The 17,388-nt window shown below is 47.5% G+C and overlaps 1 protein-coding gene across 3 annotated transcripts in view; it reads left to right on the forward strand.

Annotated features, from left to right (window-relative positions):
- Nucleotides 1–17,388, forward strand: part of ugt8 (UDP glycosyltransferase 8) — a 335,492-nt gene that overhangs the window by 305,202 nt on the left and 12,902 nt on the right. For 2 of the 3 annotated variants that reach the window (XM_038791886.1, XM_038791888.1), the window contains one exon: nt 58–277. The exons of the other annotated variant lie outside the window; for it this stretch is intronic. In XM_038791886.1, coding sequence (XP_038647814.1) covers nt 58–277 — 220 coding nt within the window. The remainder of the gene's footprint in view (nt 1–57; nt 278–17,388) is intronic. 3 annotated transcript variants of the gene reach the window in all.

A 17,388-nucleotide genomic window follows, 5' to 3' on the forward strand; every position in this document is an offset into this window, starting at 1 on the left:
ATTTACTTTTGGAATGCACTTCACTGTGAACTAATAGTTTTATTTACACGACTGTAGGTCATCCAAACATCCGAGGATTTCTAAGCCATGGTGGTCTGAATGGTATTTTTGAAGCAATGTACCACGGTGTACCTGTAGTTGGGATTCCCCTTTTTGGTGATCACTATGATACAATGACCCGTGTGCATGCCAAAGGCATGGGAATCTCAATAAACTGGAAAACTATGACAGAAGATGACCTGTACAATGCAATGTTGGCAATAATTACTGATCCACGGTAAGGGGAAAAACTATTTTCATCAACATCTTAAGCAAACTATTGAGGTTGACCTTTTATTTATTATTGTTGTAAACATGAACAAATGCTTATATTGATAGAGACTATCAGGTTCGGCAGGTAATCAGGAGAGTCTCAGATGTGCAGTGAAAAAATGCCAAGCTAAGGGTTGAAAAATTTAGAAAGATTGCAAAAATTGGTTGAAGTTGTATTTTGAAGTGTCAAGGGGGGGTTTACAAATAGTAACGGTGTTCAAAAGGCATCTTGACAAACGCATGGATAGGATGGATATAGAGAGATATGGCACAAGGAAGTGCTCAGGATTTTAGCAAAGGTTGGTATCATGACTGGTCCAGGCTTGGAGGGCCGAAGGCCTGTTTTGTTTTTTGTTTATTTTTTGTTCTTATGGGACAAATCCACTGGAATAATACTGCACATGAGTTAAATTATGGTTCCCGGGTAGCGCGTTCCAAGCAATCACCTATGTAACAAGACACAATTTAAAATCCCGCCCCCCCCACCCCGCCCCAAATTATTAGTTGGTGAGTGTCTAGATCTGTGCAGCCAAAAGTCGCTTTATAAACATTACATCATCCCATTTCGGCAGGCTTACACCTTTACGATGACCACTGACACACCCTCCAGGATGCCTGCAACCATCACGTACTGGCCCCCGATTATCCAGGACCATCCCCGGCTGGATGCGGACCGTCTTATTAAATAAAACAACCACTCCTGGGCCATGCTATCCAAGCCTGAGTGAAAACCCTGTCTCATCCAGGCCTTTCTGAACCTGGTCTGGTCCCGTGGGTGTCCTATTAAAACACCACACCGGCCCTCAAACGCTTTAAATGAGAGAAAACTTTTGCCCTTTTCACAAGCCACGCCCTAGGCCCTACACGTTCCAGGTACTAGCCTTGTCACGGGGTCTGTCACCACCACCCCCACCACCTTCGACTCAGCCATTACCACCGTGATGAATCATCCCTTCATTGCAAATTCCGAGGTCCCACCCGCACCTGAGAGGACCAGCCCCACCCAAAGGATGAGACAAAGGAAATCCCCTGGTCACCGTTAGTTCTCTGTCCCGCTTCTCTCTCTTCTCCCCCACCCAACATGGCACAGTCCCTTCCCCCACTCTGCTCCCATTCACTAGTTTACTCATTAAGACTATAAAAGCATAAGACAGACATCGCAGCATAATTAAGCCACTCGGCCCACTGAGTCTGCTCCACTATTCAATCATGGCTGACATTTTTCTCCTCTCCATTCTCCTGCTTTCTCCCCATAACTCCTAATCCTCTATTGATCAAGAACCTATCTATCTCTATCTTAAAGACACTCAATGATTTGACCTCCACAGCCTTCTGTGGCAAAGAGTTCCACAGATTCTGCACCTTCTGGATGAAGAAATTCCACCTCATCTCTGTTTTAAAAGATTGTCCCTTTCGTCTGTGATTGTGCCCTCTGGTTCTAGTTTTTCCCACATCCTCTCCACACCCACTCTATCCAGGCCTCACAGTATCCTGTAAGTTTCAATAAGATCCCCCCTCATCCTTCTCCAACGAATACAGACCCAGGTTCCTCAACCGTTCCTCATATGACAAGTTTTTCATTCCCGGGATCATTCTTGTGAACTTCCTCTGGACCCTTTCCAAGGCCAGCACATCCGTCCTTAGATACGGGGCCCAAAATTGCTCACAATACTCCAAATGAGGTCTGACCAGAGCCTTATATAGCCTCAGAAGTACATCCCTGCTCTTGTATTCTAGCCCTCTCGACATGAATGCTAACATTGCATTTGCCTTCCTAACTGCCGACTGAACCTGCACGTTAACCTTAAGAGAGTCTTGAACGAGGATTCCCAAATCCCTTTGTGCTTCGGATTTCCTAAACATCTCCCGATTTAGAAAATAGTCGATGCCTCCATTCCTCCTTGCAAAGTGCATAACCTCATAGTTTTCTACATTCTATTCCTCTGGCACTTCATTGCCCACTCTCCTAGCCTGTCCAAATCTTTCAGCAGCCCTCCTGCTTCCTCAATACTACCTGCCCCTCTACAGATCTTTGTATCATCTGCAAAAGTAGCAACAGTGCCTTCTTCCAGATCATTAATGTATATTGTGAAAAGTTGTGGTCCCAGCACCGACCCCTGAGGTAGACCACTAGTCACCGGCTGCCATCCTGAAAAAGACCCCTTTATCCCCACTCTCTGCCAGTCGGCCAATCCTCGCTCCATACTGTTATGGCCAGGGTTTAGAAAGCACCAAAGTATATTATGGAGTGGTTACGATGAGCACAAGAGCCTGCCTTTCAGGTGTTATTCAACAGAGTTCTTAGGCGCTATTAATCAAAAAGGACAAGCTTTTTTCTAAAATATTAGTTAACATTTTGTATAAACACAGCATAAGAATTTGTATCAACTACGAACATAAGGACCCCACACAGTTGCAATAATCTATGTATAACCCTTAATCAAAACCCCCTTAACCGTTACCATTCAATAACAACATCCAAGTAAAACCATAAATCCCTTTTCAAAGGTGTGGCCGAGCACATGGTATTCCTACTGGTATAGGTCATGTTATTGATACTCTCCCTTTTCAAACTCTGTTTCCCTTTTTCAAAAAGCAGGTTTGAATTCCTTCCAGAAAGCAATTACCGTATATACTCGCGTAACATGCGACGTTTGAGCACCTAAATTGTAGCCTAAATTTGGGGGGGTCGCATGATACGCGAGATACAAAATTCGCGGGTGTTTTACTTGCTGTTTTTTCTGATGGGAAGATGTTCAGCCACTTGACGTTTCCATTCATAAAAACATGAATGGAAACGTCAAGTGGCTGAACATCTTCCCATCAGAATGCTGTGGTCACAATCAGTAGTATTCTGATGGGAAGGTGGGAAGAGTGGATTCTGTTGTGAAAGCTGTTCGCAATTCGAACAGCTTTCCAGCTGGCTTTACTAACGTCGTTCTGCCGCTTGCCGTTTCCATTCATAAAAACATGAATGGAAACGTCAAGTGGCTGAACATCTTCCCATCAGAATACTACTCTTCAGATTTTGACCACAGCATTCTGTTTCCATTCATGTTTTTATGAATGGAAACGTCAAGTGGCAGAACGACGCTAGTAAAGCCAGCTGGAAAGCTGTTCGAATCGCGAACAGCTTTCACAGCAGAATCGACTCTGCAGAAACCACACACAATGATACCATTTGGAAGTTTTAGTTTCCAAAATTAATTTCCAAAAAAGTGACTCGCATGATACATTTGGGGACGAAAATTTAGGGGTCGCATGATACGCGAGATCGAATGATACGCGAGTATATACGGTATCTCTTTTAAGTTATCAAGCAGTCTGGAAACAGCTTTTACAAATGAAGATGTTGAGACACTTCTGTTGTATTTTATATTTTCCCCGCGTCTTGACTATGATAGAGAAATACAAACATGATTCATTAGGTAAGCAAAACTGAACTTTATTTCCGAATTAGAACTGACTGCTAGCAGTAAATGGCTGAGACTTTTGAAGTCGGAAGGCAGTCAAATACAAACTGCTGAGTCCGTCCCAAGTCTGCGATATTACAGAAGAATAAGGCGATTTTTATACATTATAGGATCAAGATAACGTAAATACAACTTGGTCAGGAATTTAATCGAAAGTAAAACATAAGTAATAATCGTTACAATGGCGTCACCTTGCTGACCTTTAGGGGAATGGAGTTTCATATCATTATCTTATCTTTGTTTTAAGAAAGAGACAAATTTGTTTACGAACAGGAAGAGACAGCTTTTCAGCTTGGTATTTATTGAGACTGCTTCTAGGTTCATGACGAACAAGCCTTATCTTAGAATTTCAGAGTCACCCAGTTATCAGGTCATGTTGACCTCGGGCTGTATCTGTGTATTTTGTATCTGTGTCTTAGGGTTAAATTCAATTGTACCAAGAAGACTTGACTAGTTTTCCCATCATGCCATTATTTGCTTCACACAATACCACACTTCTTTCAACCTGTGCAGTTCAAACCAGTCCAAACTCAAAGCAAAAGTAAAAACTCAAAGCCACAACCTTGCATCACCCACACAATTACATGACATGTAATAAGACAAAAACATTTCTTAAAGGGACACTCCCACGACAATGCCAGGATCATACCTGGGCTCTTAACTTATTTAACAGTCTCCTATGTGCACCTTGTCAAAGGCCGTCTGGAAATCTAAATAAATCAGATCCACTGGTTCTCCTTTGTCTAACCTCCTCAAAGAACTCTAACAGATTTGTCAGACATGAGCTCCCCTTGATGAAGCCATGCTGACTCAGTCCTATTTTATCATGCACTTCCAAGTACTCCGCGATCTCATCTTTAATAATGGACTCTAAAATCTTAGCAATGACCAAGGTCAGGCTAACCGGCCTGGAATTTCCCACCTTCTGTCTCCCTCCTTCCTTAAACTTATTATTAGTGAGGTAGCCCCCATCCAGGGTCCCCGCTCAAAAAGACAACAGAAAGCAAGAACATAATGCTTCCTCCCTACCCAAGTGTCCAACCCCCAGCAATCTTATTATACGCCTCTTCCCCTCCAAGTACCATATCAATCACCTCTTTTGCAACCCCTAATGGCCCTGGCCTCCCTCCCGTTGCCCTAAGAAAATCCGCCCCCCCCCCCGACGTCTTAAAAAGAAAAGACTTAACACACATCTCCAACAAACCCATCCTGTTTTCACATAAAAAGTCCAAATTGGCCCTCCTCAGACCAGTCCGAGTCCTTGCTATTTAATGAAACGCCTGCTCCCATGTTTCAAATGAATGGTCTTTCGAGTCCATTGCGACTCTCCGATTTGCTGGATACACCAATCCGAAACTCACTACTTTGTTGTAGAACACCGCATTTGACTTATTGATTGCCAGCTCGGTCCTAATGTCTTGGTCGATCTGCACTGTGTGTCCGTCCCAGTCAATGTTACAATTCTTGGCCCACTCCAGGACCTGCTCCTTCCTCCAAAAGCTATGAAAAGGAATAATTGCTTCCCGATCCAACTCCGGAAGGCGGAGCAGTTTATTCCCCCCCACCCCCCCACCCCCACCCCCCACCCCCCACCCCCACCCCCCACCCCCCACCCCCACCCCACCCCCCACCCACCCCCCCACCCCACCCCCCCCCCCCACCCCCCCACCCCCACCCCCACCCCCACCCCCACCCCCCCCCACCCCCCCCCCACCCCCCCCCCCACCCCACCCCACCCCCCCCCCACCCCCACCCCCCCCCACCCCCCCCACCCCCCCCTCCCCCCCCCCACCCCCCCCCCACCCCCCCCCCCACCCCCCCCCCACCCCCCCCCCACCCCCACCCCCCCCCCACCCCCACCCCCCCCACCCCCCCCCACCCCCCCCCCCCACCCCCCCCCACCCCCCCCCCCCACCCCCCCTCCCCACCCCCCCACCCCCCCCCACCCCCCCACCCCCCCCCCACCCCCCCTCCCACCCCCCTCCCCACCCCCCCCACCCCACCCCCCACCCCCCACACTCCCCCCCCCCACCTCCCCCCACACCCCCCCCACCTCCCCCCACCCCCCACACCCCCCCACACCCACACCCCCCTTCCCAACCTCCACCCGCCCCCCCCCCCCCCATCACCAACTGAGAGAAAATCTCCGAGAGGTACTTGGTTAGCTTTGAGACCTCCATTCCCTCCAGCAACACCACCCTTTTGAGATTTAATCATAGAATCATAGAATTTATAGTGCAGAAGGAGGCCATTCGGTCCATCGAGCCTGCACCGACCTTTGGAAAGAGCGCCCTAATCAAGCCCACACCCCCACTGTAACCCAGCATCCCCACCCAACCTTCTTTGGACACTATGGCCAATTTTGCATGGCCAATCCACCGAACCAGCACATGTTTGGACTGTGGGAGGAAACCGGAGCACCCGGAGGAAACCCACGCAGAAACGGGGAGAATGTGCAGACTCGGCACAGACAGTGGCCCAAGCCAGGAATCGAACCTGGGACCCTGGAGCTGTGAAGCCACTGTCCAACCGTGCTGCCCTAAATCACCTCTAGCTGCTTACAAGTCCTCAATTTTTGCCATCAGGCCCTTGTTGCTCTGTGCCACGAACAGTATCTCTGCTTTCAGTAAAACAAACTGCCCCTCATACGTGACAGCGTCTCGCCTTTGACTTTCTTAATAGCCGCAAGATATGCGTACGTTCCGTGTATTGGACAATTGACCACACAACCAGTATATTAGTTCAATTGTAGTTTATTGCTAAACAAAGGTTTCGTTCTATATTTAATAACTTACATGCTACTACACATTAGACTATATCTAACAAATTAAATTACCTTTACTTGACTTTCAAGCGACCGGCTCTGTGCAGGTTAGATAAGGCCTTTATCTGGTTCCCCATGTGTGACGGCTGAAAGTTGTCAGGTACGTCTGGACTGAGGTTCGTCTTTCTGGTAGTGATCGCGGGTCCTTGAACTTGGCTGGTCGATATGCTGCAGTTGGTGGTGCAGAGGCCGGTCCCAAAAGAGACAGAGTGTTGGTCGCGCAGTCCCTCTTATCCTCCGATCTTTCGTGCTCTTTTGGGCGGTCCCAACTCAGGATCTAATGGATCGATAGGATTTTGATCACGCTAATCGATTCTGGCCAATTAGGGCGGGTACCTTGATAGCTGGGCGGGTCCTGATTGTTATTGCCCAAGGCTCGTATACACTCCCAAAAAGGTGAACAGGCACCCCCGAGTCAGCTCCTGCTGTTATGCTTCAATCAGAGTCCCATTGTCCTGGGGAGATCTGTGATTTACCTCTAACAGGTGCATGTTTCCGTATAGATCTTGGTTGTTTTTGCCAATACACACAAGCTGTCTCTTGTCTGTCCCAGCCTGACCACAATTCCCATTATCTTTGCAGGTGGCAATTTAGATGGCCACATATGCATCCTCTTGATCCTGAACGTGAAGCATGGTGGATCACAGACTCGAACCAATACCTGCCCAGCCTTCCCCAGTCACTTGTCGGTCAATTCAGGTCCTACTCTAACCTAAATGTATTGCGCAGTGTTACCTAATTCATTATTACATACAGTTCATAAAATTAATTCCTTTCATTTCTAAATGATATTCATTTAAAGCATTTCTAACTTTAAAGACAGTTCATTTCTAAGCTAACCTACTCTCATGCTGCTTGTTCATACATTAAAGAACTTACCTACAACACAAAATTTAAAACAGCAGCATCATATTTCATTCGACTTATTCTTAACATTAATACAAAGGCACAAATGGCTCATTTTAGCAGCGGTTGTTTACATTTGTTCATGAGGTACAAATTCTCAGGCTACCCTCTTATTAAATTCCAAAAAGGGGAACTCGGACCGTGTATATCTGTGGGTGGGAGGCTCTTGCCTTCCATTTGCGGAGCTGGAATGTGAGGATGCCAATATATCTAACTGCAATCAGGAGGAGGACTTTGGCTACGTGGGAGATGGGTTTCCAATTTGCAATGTCTTTCCACCAGGTGGGGCTTCTAACAAGTGGTACACTGGCTGGTGGTGGTCGCGGTTTCTATTGATTGTCGGGTGGTGGTGTTTGGGGCTGGCTTTGGTCCTATCCCGATTTTGTACATGGCCATGTTACCCTTGGTGAGCGTCCCGGGGCATTTTGTCCTTTTCCTGGGCCCATTGGGCCTTTTGTATATTGCCCTATGATTGTTACACCAGAATAGGATGCTGATGTTGGGGTTTACCCATAAGGTACCGTCCTCACATTCCCCTGCACTAGGTGGTGCGGACTCTTGGTACCCTGCGTGGAAAGGTTTATATTGTCCTGTAAGTTTAAAATGTCCTGTAAGTTGAGTCCGATGGCTCAGATAATGATTTTGATGAAGAGGAGAGTTCCTGGATCCATCCTGTGGTTTTGTCTGCCGTCCGTGTATTCCCGTTAGAATTGTGTTTATTTTTGTCTGTGTATTCCTTGGGAATCAAGTATAGTATTGTGTTACTATCTTTTGTTTAACATCTGTATTTATTACTCCTCTCTTATTCCAATTACCCGTTGTAATTGTGTTGATTGTCACTATGCATGACTCCCCCATTTTTTTGAAGTAAGTTTAGGAGAGAGACAGGAAATACAAATTAAAGTGCAGGAAATCAAATATGTGTGTTTCTTACAGCCAGCCTGGCCAAGTCGTGGAATGGTCGGACACTTTATTCCACCAGTCTCTATCTTGATCACAACCATGGGTGGTTGCGGCTTAGCTTAACCAGCCGAATTTCAGGGTGGCCAGTTTCATAAAGTTTTGTTGCGGGAACACAGAGGAATTAATTGTGGCATAAAAGTTCCAACCTTGTAAGGGCTGACAGCCCGAGTTGCCATAGCAGCAGTGATCAGCAACCATTGTGTCTTAAGTGTAAATAGCATGTGGAAGCGACCCAAAGGGGTCTAGAAAGGAAGGGAAAAGAGGCAAGGCTTTAGGGTCCAGAGCGTTGTGGGAAATACATTCTTAATCCCACAACCAGTATAGATCAGACTTGAAGAGAAGATTAAGACCTGCCCAGGTCTGTGTAGTGTGTAGAAAACTATTCCAAAGAGCAAAGACCAAAAAAAATTACAGCACAGGAATTTCAGCCCTCCCAGCCTGCGCCAATCCAGATCCTTTATCTAAACCTGTCGCCTATTTTCCAAGCATCTACTTCCCTCTGTTGCAGTTCATCTAGTTACCCTCTTGCTCCTTGTATACGAATAAAAGGCTTTGGGATTTTCCTTAATCCTGTTAACCAAAGATATTTCATAAGCCCTTTTAGCCCTCTTTATTCCGCGTTTGAGATTTGTCCTACTTTCCCGATATTCCTCCAAAGCTCCATCCGTTTTAAGTCGCCTAGGTCTTATGTATGCTTCCTCTTTCATTTTAGCTAGTCTCACAATTCCACCCATCATCTTTGGTTCCCTAATCTTGCCATTTCTATCCCTCATTTTCACAGGGACATGTCCAGCACTCTAATCAACCTTTCCTTAAAAGACTCCCACATTTCAAATGTGGATTTACGCTTAAACAGCTGCTCCCAATCCACATTCCCTAGCTCCTGCTGAATTTTGTTATACCTGGCCTTTCCCCAATTTAGCACTCTTCCTTTAGGACGACTCTCGTCTTTGTCCATGAGTATTCTAAAACTTAGGGAATTGTGATCGCTATTCCCAAAGTAATAACCGACTGAAACTTCAACCACCTGGCCAGGATCATTTCCGAATACCAGGTCCAATATGGCCCCTTCCAGAGTTTGACTATTTATATGCTGCTCTAAAAAACTCTCCTGGATGCTCCTTTCAAATTCTGCTCCATCTACGCCTCCAACACTACATTCAATGTTGGGGAAGTTAAAATTTCCCATCACGACCACTCTATTGCTCCCACAGTTTTCTATAATCTGTCTACATATTTGTACCTCTACTTCACGCTTGCTTTTGGGAGGCCTGTAGTAAAGTCCCAACAATGTTACTGCACCCTTCCTATTTCTTAGCTCTACCCACATTGCCTCAGTGCTCGAATCCTCCATAGTGCCCTCCTTAATCACAGCTGTGATATCATCTCTGACCAGTAATGCAGCTCCTCCACCCCTTTTACCTCTCACTCTATCCCTCCTGAAGCATTTAATTGCCAATCTTGCCCTTTCCTCAACCAAGTCTCAGTATACCAATAACATCTTATTCCCAGGTACTAATCCAAGCCCTAAGTTCATCTGCCTTACCAGCTACACTTCTCACATTAAAGCAAATGCACCTCAGACCACCTGTCCCTTTGCGATCATCATCTCTTCCCTGTCTACTCTTCCCCTTAGGCATAATGAGTTTATTATCTAGTACCTTACTGGCTTTAGTTGCTGCCTCTTTACTGACCTCTAACATCCTAATCTGGTTCCCATCCCCCTGCCACATTAGTTTAAAACCGCCCCAACAGTGTTAGCAAAAGCACCCCCTAGGACATTGGTTCCAGTCCTGCCCAGGTGTAGACCATCCGATTTGTACTGGTCCCACCGCCCCCAGAACCGGTTCCAATGTCCCAAAAATCTGAACCCCTCCCTCCTGCACCATCTCTCAAGCCACATATTCATTTTGACTATTCTTGAATTTCTACTCTGACTGTCTCGTGGCACTGGTAGCAATCCTGAGATTACTACCTTTAACTTCTAACTCCCTAAATTCTGATTGTAGGACCTCATCCCATTTTTTTACCTATATCGTTGGTACCTATATGCACCACGACAACTGGCTGTTAACCTTCCCCCTTCAGTATGTCTTGCAGCCGATCTGAGACATCCCTAACCCATTCACCCAGGAGGCAACATACCATTCGGGAGTCTCGATTTTCGACTACAGAAACGCCTGTCTTTAGTGGTTTCGACTACAGAAACGCCTACTCCCTTTACGATTGAATCCCCTATGACTAAATCCCTGCCAGTATTTTTCCCACCCTTCTGTGCAACAGAGCCAGCCACGCTGCCATGAGCCTAGCTACTACTGCCTTCCCCTGGTGAGTCATCGCCCCCAACAGTATCCAAAACTGTCTACCTGTTTTGGAGGGAGATGACCGCAGGGGACGCCTGCACTGCCTTCCTGCTCTTTCTCTGCCTTTTGGTCACCCATTCCATGTCTCCCTCGCCAATCCTAATCTGCGGTGTGACCAACACACTGAACGTGCTATCCACAACCTCCTCAGCATCACAGATGCTCCAATGTGAGTCCATCCGCAGCTCCAGAGTGGTCATGCGGTCTAACAGGAGCTGCAGCTGGACACACATCCCGCATGTGAAGGAGTCATGGGCATCGGCCGCGTCCCTGAACTCCCATATTGAGCATGAGGAGCATAACACGGGTATAGGAAGGCAACATGAGGTGCGTATGGGCCGCTGCAGGTGACAAATGTGTGGAATCCCCAGGTATGGTGGGGAAAATGCAATTTCTCCACTACCCAAGGGTTACTTGACTATTTTGGAGTCCCCAGTCAGGGCGGGTAAAATGCCCCCTACCTCAGTGAACGGGAAGAATTTGTAGTCATGTGGGTTCGATTCCATGCTCATGGGGGCTGGTTTAGCACAGGGCTATATCGCTGCCTTTGAAAGCAGACCAAGGCAGGCCAGCAGCACGGTTCAATTCCTGTACCAGCCTCCCCGAACAGGCATCGGAATGTGGCGACTAGGGGCTTTTCACAGTAACTTCATTGAAGCCTACTTGTGACAATAAGCGATTTTCATTCATTTCATTGTTAATTCAGCAGTGTACTTCTACGAGTTTGATTCGGCGTCGCGCTGATCTACAAATTTGATGAGGTATGTGAGATTCAGTGTCGTGCCGACATGAGTTAAAACCTGAATTCTTAGTAGGCGTCCACTTATTGCCATCTGGACCTCAGATATTTGCTTAGAACAGCGCATGCCTCAGCTGTTCGGTTAAAATCCCCATAAGAGGCTCATCCCCTGAATCATCTGCCTCTCCTGGCCGCCAGACTCGTGTCTGCAGGTTCACAACATTACTCGGGCTGTTTGTTGTGTGGTTCTCTGAATTGTCTGATCCGTCTGTTCTTACCAATCTGCGAGCAGGGTCACGGTACCATAATGGAGGGTTGGGGTGTTGGCGTAGCATAGGGAAGTCATGGTCTGGGGTCAAGGAGGTGGAAGCAATGCTACTAGGGGACTGCAGATAAATCGGTGGTAGGCGCCAGGCAGGCATGGGGCTTAAGTAAACCAAGTTGTGCTTCTGAGAAGGGTGAAGTAAGTCATTTGTTTCAATTGGGTCGGGTGGACTGCTCTCCTGCAGAGGATCAAGTACGTCTCTAGGGTCACTGTCCTCCGAGATCAAGTAAGTCGCGAGAGTTGCTATCAAGATCAAGCAAGTCAAGTTCAAGTGTGAAGCCAGCCTGTGTGGGCGGGGAAAAGGGAAGGATGTCTTCATGAGGGGAGAGTGGTTGGTGAATGGGTGGGGCATCGTCATCTCCCATTGCCAAGGTGACATGGTGGGCGTGGTTACATTGGCCTCCGTACGTTTTGAGTTGATTGTGGAACCAACCAGTCTTGCCGTTAGGGTGTGCGATCTCGTAAACGGAGGGGCTCGCTGTGTCTGAAATGACGTCGAGGCCTGCAAACGATGGGGATAGGAAGGATCGTGGGTTGTACAGCGAGATCATAACTTGCTGGCCGACTGTATATTCTATGGGATGGATCTTTTTGTCAAAGTAAGCGTTATTCTGCCTTTTGCTAGCACCTAGTCGGACAGCAGCAGCCAGTTGTCCCGCTTTAATGTTCTCGGTAATCTGTTGTGCTGCTTTTTCATGGGTGAGGGTGGTTATTGCAGGGTTGGCCAAATCAAGTCCTAACAAATATTCAATTCCCTTCATGGACCTGCCAGGCATACGTGTGTGAGGGGTGAAGCCTGTGGAGCTGGAAATCGTGTTCCTAATGAACATGAGGGCAAAGTGAATTATTGTGTGCCAAGTCGTAGTGTTTTGCTGCACTGATAATTGATTTTAAAGTGTGGTTCATGCGCTCGACAATGCCATTGGACTGGGGTGGTAGGCTATGTGGAAATTCTGTTTGATCCTAAAGACAGGCAAAGACAGCCATTACATTTTGCATTACCCTGCCGGTAAAGTGGGTCCTTTGATCTGATTCAATGCTGCGTGGAAGACCCCAGCGCATGCATATTTGATGGGGCAGGATTTTAGCTGTACCTTTTACTGTGTTGGAGCGGGTGGGATAGGCTTCTACCCATTTAGTACACATATCAATAACGACCAGAACATATTTGAAACCATTTCTGCAGGGGGGGAAGGGTGCAGGGGGGGAGGGGACCAATGTAATCGATTTGAGGATCTGTTCAGGGGCCCTCCACAGGATGGGTGTGTCTTAATTGTCCCTTCTTTGCATAACGATCGGGATAGTTTTGAGCACAAATGAGGCAGTTCTCGACATAATGGGTGACGTCGCTTTTCATTTCAGGCCACCAGCACAAATGGGCAATGGTAGTGTCTATTCCCTGATGTCCGTGTCTGTCATGGAACTGGTATATTAGCTGGTTTCTGTCCTGGGTGGGGAACAACATAAATTCCTTCCTTTAAAACTATGCCATCCTCTATAGTGTGTGTGTTCTTCCATTTATCGTAAGGGGCTGGGTAGGTGCCGTTTAAAACATCTTTGAGGGACTCGTCTGCCTTTTGGACTTGGGCCAGATCTGCAATGTTTGTTTGGGACACCTGGATTGCATTAATTTGCTCATCTTTGGGCGTCTGCCAGAAGTGCCCATTGCAAGCTCCAGCTTCAGCAAAGGCACCTGCCTTGCAGGTGCCGGGTGGGGAGTTGCGGTGATGGCTTTTAACTTTAATTATGCCATATGTGCGGCCAGTCATTTCCTTGAGGATATGTTTCAGTGAAAGAGCTGAGGGTAAGGGTTTTCCATCGGCAGACACAAAACCATGAGCTTCCCATCGGGGGAGGAATTCGGTCAAACTATTGCAGAGATACATGCTGTCCGAGTGCATGTCCGCAGGCATTTGGAAAGACTCCGAGTGGGTGATTACATAAGCTATGGCTTCAAGTTCTGCTGCTTGGGTTCCTAGATGTCTTGGCAATTTTAAAGCTACTTCTTCCAGTGAGCGTCCCTGTGAATCCTCCATACATATGCCACATCCATCTACATAGATTTTAAATGTGTCCCTTGATTGTTGGGATCTGGTTCTTGCTGCCTGCTCGTGACTGTAGTGACCTGGGAATAAAGGGTCCTGCTTGCTGTTTTGCTGTAACGATCTGGCATTCGTGGGGTCCCTGTGTATTGTAAGTTGTCTGCAAAAAAATGTGGGGACCTTGGTGCGCTTTACAGAGATGTCCCTGCCTTGCAGTAGTGGTGTCCAGACCGCTGCTCTAACCTGGCTTACTGAACCGTCCTTAAGTCTGCTAACTAACATAAGTTGAGTTGGGGTGTGCTCAGTGAGGATTGTGACTGGGTTGAGTCCCCTAATGTACGCAAAGTATTGAACTGCCCAAAAGACAACGGCAAGCAGGTGCCGTTCACAGTCTGAATATTCTACGGAGTCTAAAACTCTGGAAGCATATGCGACGGGTCCTAATCTGTCATGTCGTTCTTGTAGGAGTACTGCTGAAAGGGTTTGCTCCATGGCTGCTACCTCTATGGCATATGGCAAGTCAGGGTCAGGAACTTGTAAAGCAGGGGCAGTCGCTAAGGTTTACTGCATCTGCGTGCTGTGAAACCCAATTCCAGGAGGCGCTCTTTTTCAGAGGTTCTGAGAGCGGTGCAGCTTTAGTGGCAAAACCATCAATATGATTCCTGCAGTATCCCATCAAACCTAAGAATGAACGGAATGCCATTACGGGGTAGGGGCAATATTACAATTGTGTCAATATGCTTCTGCTCAATCTCCCTTTTTCCGTAGGTGATGATTGTCCCTAAATAAAGAACTTTATCTATCATTACTTGAGCTTTATTGGGGTTGACCTTACACCCGATGGAATGGAGCAGGGCTAGCTGTTTGCCTAGCAGAGCCACGTGCTCTTCCTTGGTGTCAGTTTGCAAAAGCAGGTCGTCCACATGTTGTACTAGGCATTCAGGGCAGGAGAATTTGGAGAGACCAGCAGATAACTGTGGAAAATGGACGGGGAGTTGCAGAAACCTTGTGGGAGAAACATCCAAGTGTAAAGCTGACCTTGGAATGTAAAATCAAATTTATATTGGTAAGTTCGGTCTAAAGGAATGGACCAGAAACCGTTGCTAATATCTAGCACTCCCTGTTTAAGCATGGTTGCGGGATTTCTGGCAACGGTGGGAGCTGTTAAAGGGGTTACTTTATTCAATTCACGGTAATCAATTGTGAGCCGCCATGAGCCATCGGTTTCTTAATTGGCCAAATCGGAGCATTGTTGGTGGATGCTACGTGTCGAATTACACCTTGCTAATAGGCTGTTGATCACCTTTGAAATTTCGTTCTCGGCCTGCTGGGGAAAGCCGTATTGTTTCTGTGGTTTGGGGTCTAGACCTGTGATCAGAACCATAGAATTCACAGTGCCGAAGGAGGTCATTCGGCCCATCAAGTCTGCACAAGCACTTGGAAAGAGCACCCTACCCAACCCCACACCTCCACCCTATCCCCATAACTCAGTAACCCCACCCAACACTAAGGGCAATTTTGGACACTAAGGGCAATTTAGCATAGCCAATTCACCTAACCTGCGCATCTTTGGACTGTGGGAGGAAACCGGAGTACCCGGAGGAAACCCACGCACACACAGGGAGGACGTGCAGACTCCGCACAGACAGTAACCCAAGCCGGAATCGAACCTGGGACCCTGGAGCTGTGAAGCGATTGTGCTATCCACAATGCTACCGTGCTGCCTTGATTTAGTGGAGTAAAATCAAATTTATATTGGTAAGTTCGGTCTAAAGGAATGGACCAGAAACCGTTGCTAATATCTAATAAACCCCAGAGCCAACCTGTGAATGCTATCGGATGTTTCCCTTGCTTTTGCTGACAATTGTTGAGGCCGTTCTCTGGGTCGTCTCTATTGGATCCTATGGCAGTTGGAACAGCCGCCTTCATTTGGGGCTGATGCGACCATCAATTCACTCAAAGACACGAGTAGAAGCAAACCGAGGTTTTAATCACCAAACACAAAAAGGTCTTTGCTATGCATAAACACGATTGTGGGCAGATACCAGGAGAAGTCCAGGGCATACCAGGGCAGCACGGTAGCATAGTAGTTAGCACTATTGTGCTAACTACTATGCTACCGTGCTGCCCTGGTATGCCCTGGACTTCTCCTGGTATCTGCCCACAATCGTGTTTATGCATAGCAAAGACCTTTTTGTGTTTGGTGATCACCTCCCTGATGGTTGCGTCAGTGCTAATCGTCAAGGGATTAAACCAGTATTCCCCCACTGAACTGATCCTATTTACATAATCGCCTATGGATAGTGTCACAGGAACCCTTGTTATGGTAGACATCTGCCATACACACCTATTTACAGGGTCGAATGAGAGGTTTTTAGAGTTCATGAAATCCATTACTAAAATGTGCTCTGTGGTGGGGGGTAGCTCGACCAGAATGACAGGGTGTTATAGTTCCAACATGGACAGGTGTAGGGCTATAGTGTATCCTTCCTGCATGTGTGATGGTGGCCGTAATTGGCCATGGGGTTTTGAGGAACAGGGTGGATGAATTTATCGTGGTCTGGGAGCCTCCTGTGTCCCAGTGAAAATCAAACGAATGTCCCCAGACTATGCCTGTGACTACTGGCTTCCCGACATTATCCCATCGTGTATCACAGACCCACGTTGGAGAGGCCGGACACCGTCAATTGAGGGAGTTATATGCAAGATCATCTACGTGGGCATCTACGGTATGCATGGGACGAACGCAACCTTCTCGCTGGCGTGGTTTGTTTTGGCGGGGGGGTTAGGGTGTCCCTGTGGTCTTTGGTATCTGTTATAAGGTGGTGGATTTTGCCTACATTCGCGGGTGAAGTGTCCCGATTGCTCACAGTTGTAACATGACTCTCGGGGCCGTAAGGTGGACCCAGTACTCTGGTGTATTGCTCTCTGGGGTATTGTTCCCTTGGATATTGGACCTCTCCTCTGCCCTCATTTGTCTATGCGGGTCCCTGATGAGTCTTAACTGGGTGCATGGCACCTTCCAAACTGTCTTGTTGTATTTGTTCCTGTAGTGACTGTTCCCAGGCTCTAGATAGACGTCTGAGTACCCATGCTTTGTGGGCAGCACGGTAGCATGGTGGTTAGCATAAATGCTTCACAGCTCCAGGGTCCCAGGTTCGATTCCCGGCTGGGTCACTGTCTGTGCGGAGTCTGCACGTCCTCCCCGTGTGTGCGTGGGTTTCCTCCGGGTGCTCCGGTTTCCTCCCACAGTCCAAAGATGTGCGGGTTAGGTGGATTGGCCATGCTAAATTGCCCGTAGTGTCCTAAAAAAGTAAGGTTAAGGGGGGGTTCTTGGGTTACGGGTATAGGGTGGATACATGGGTTTGAGTAGGGTGATCATTGCTCGGCACAACATCGAGGGCCGAAGGGCCTGTTCTGTGCTGTACTGTTCTATGTTCT

The sequence above is a fragment of the Scyliorhinus canicula genome, chromosome 3, assembly GCF_902713615.1.
Source record: "Scyliorhinus canicula chromosome 3, sScyCan1.1, whole genome shotgun sequence".
Classification (NCBI taxonomy): domain Eukaryota; kingdom Metazoa; phylum Chordata; class Chondrichthyes; order Carcharhiniformes; family Scyliorhinidae; genus Scyliorhinus; species Scyliorhinus canicula.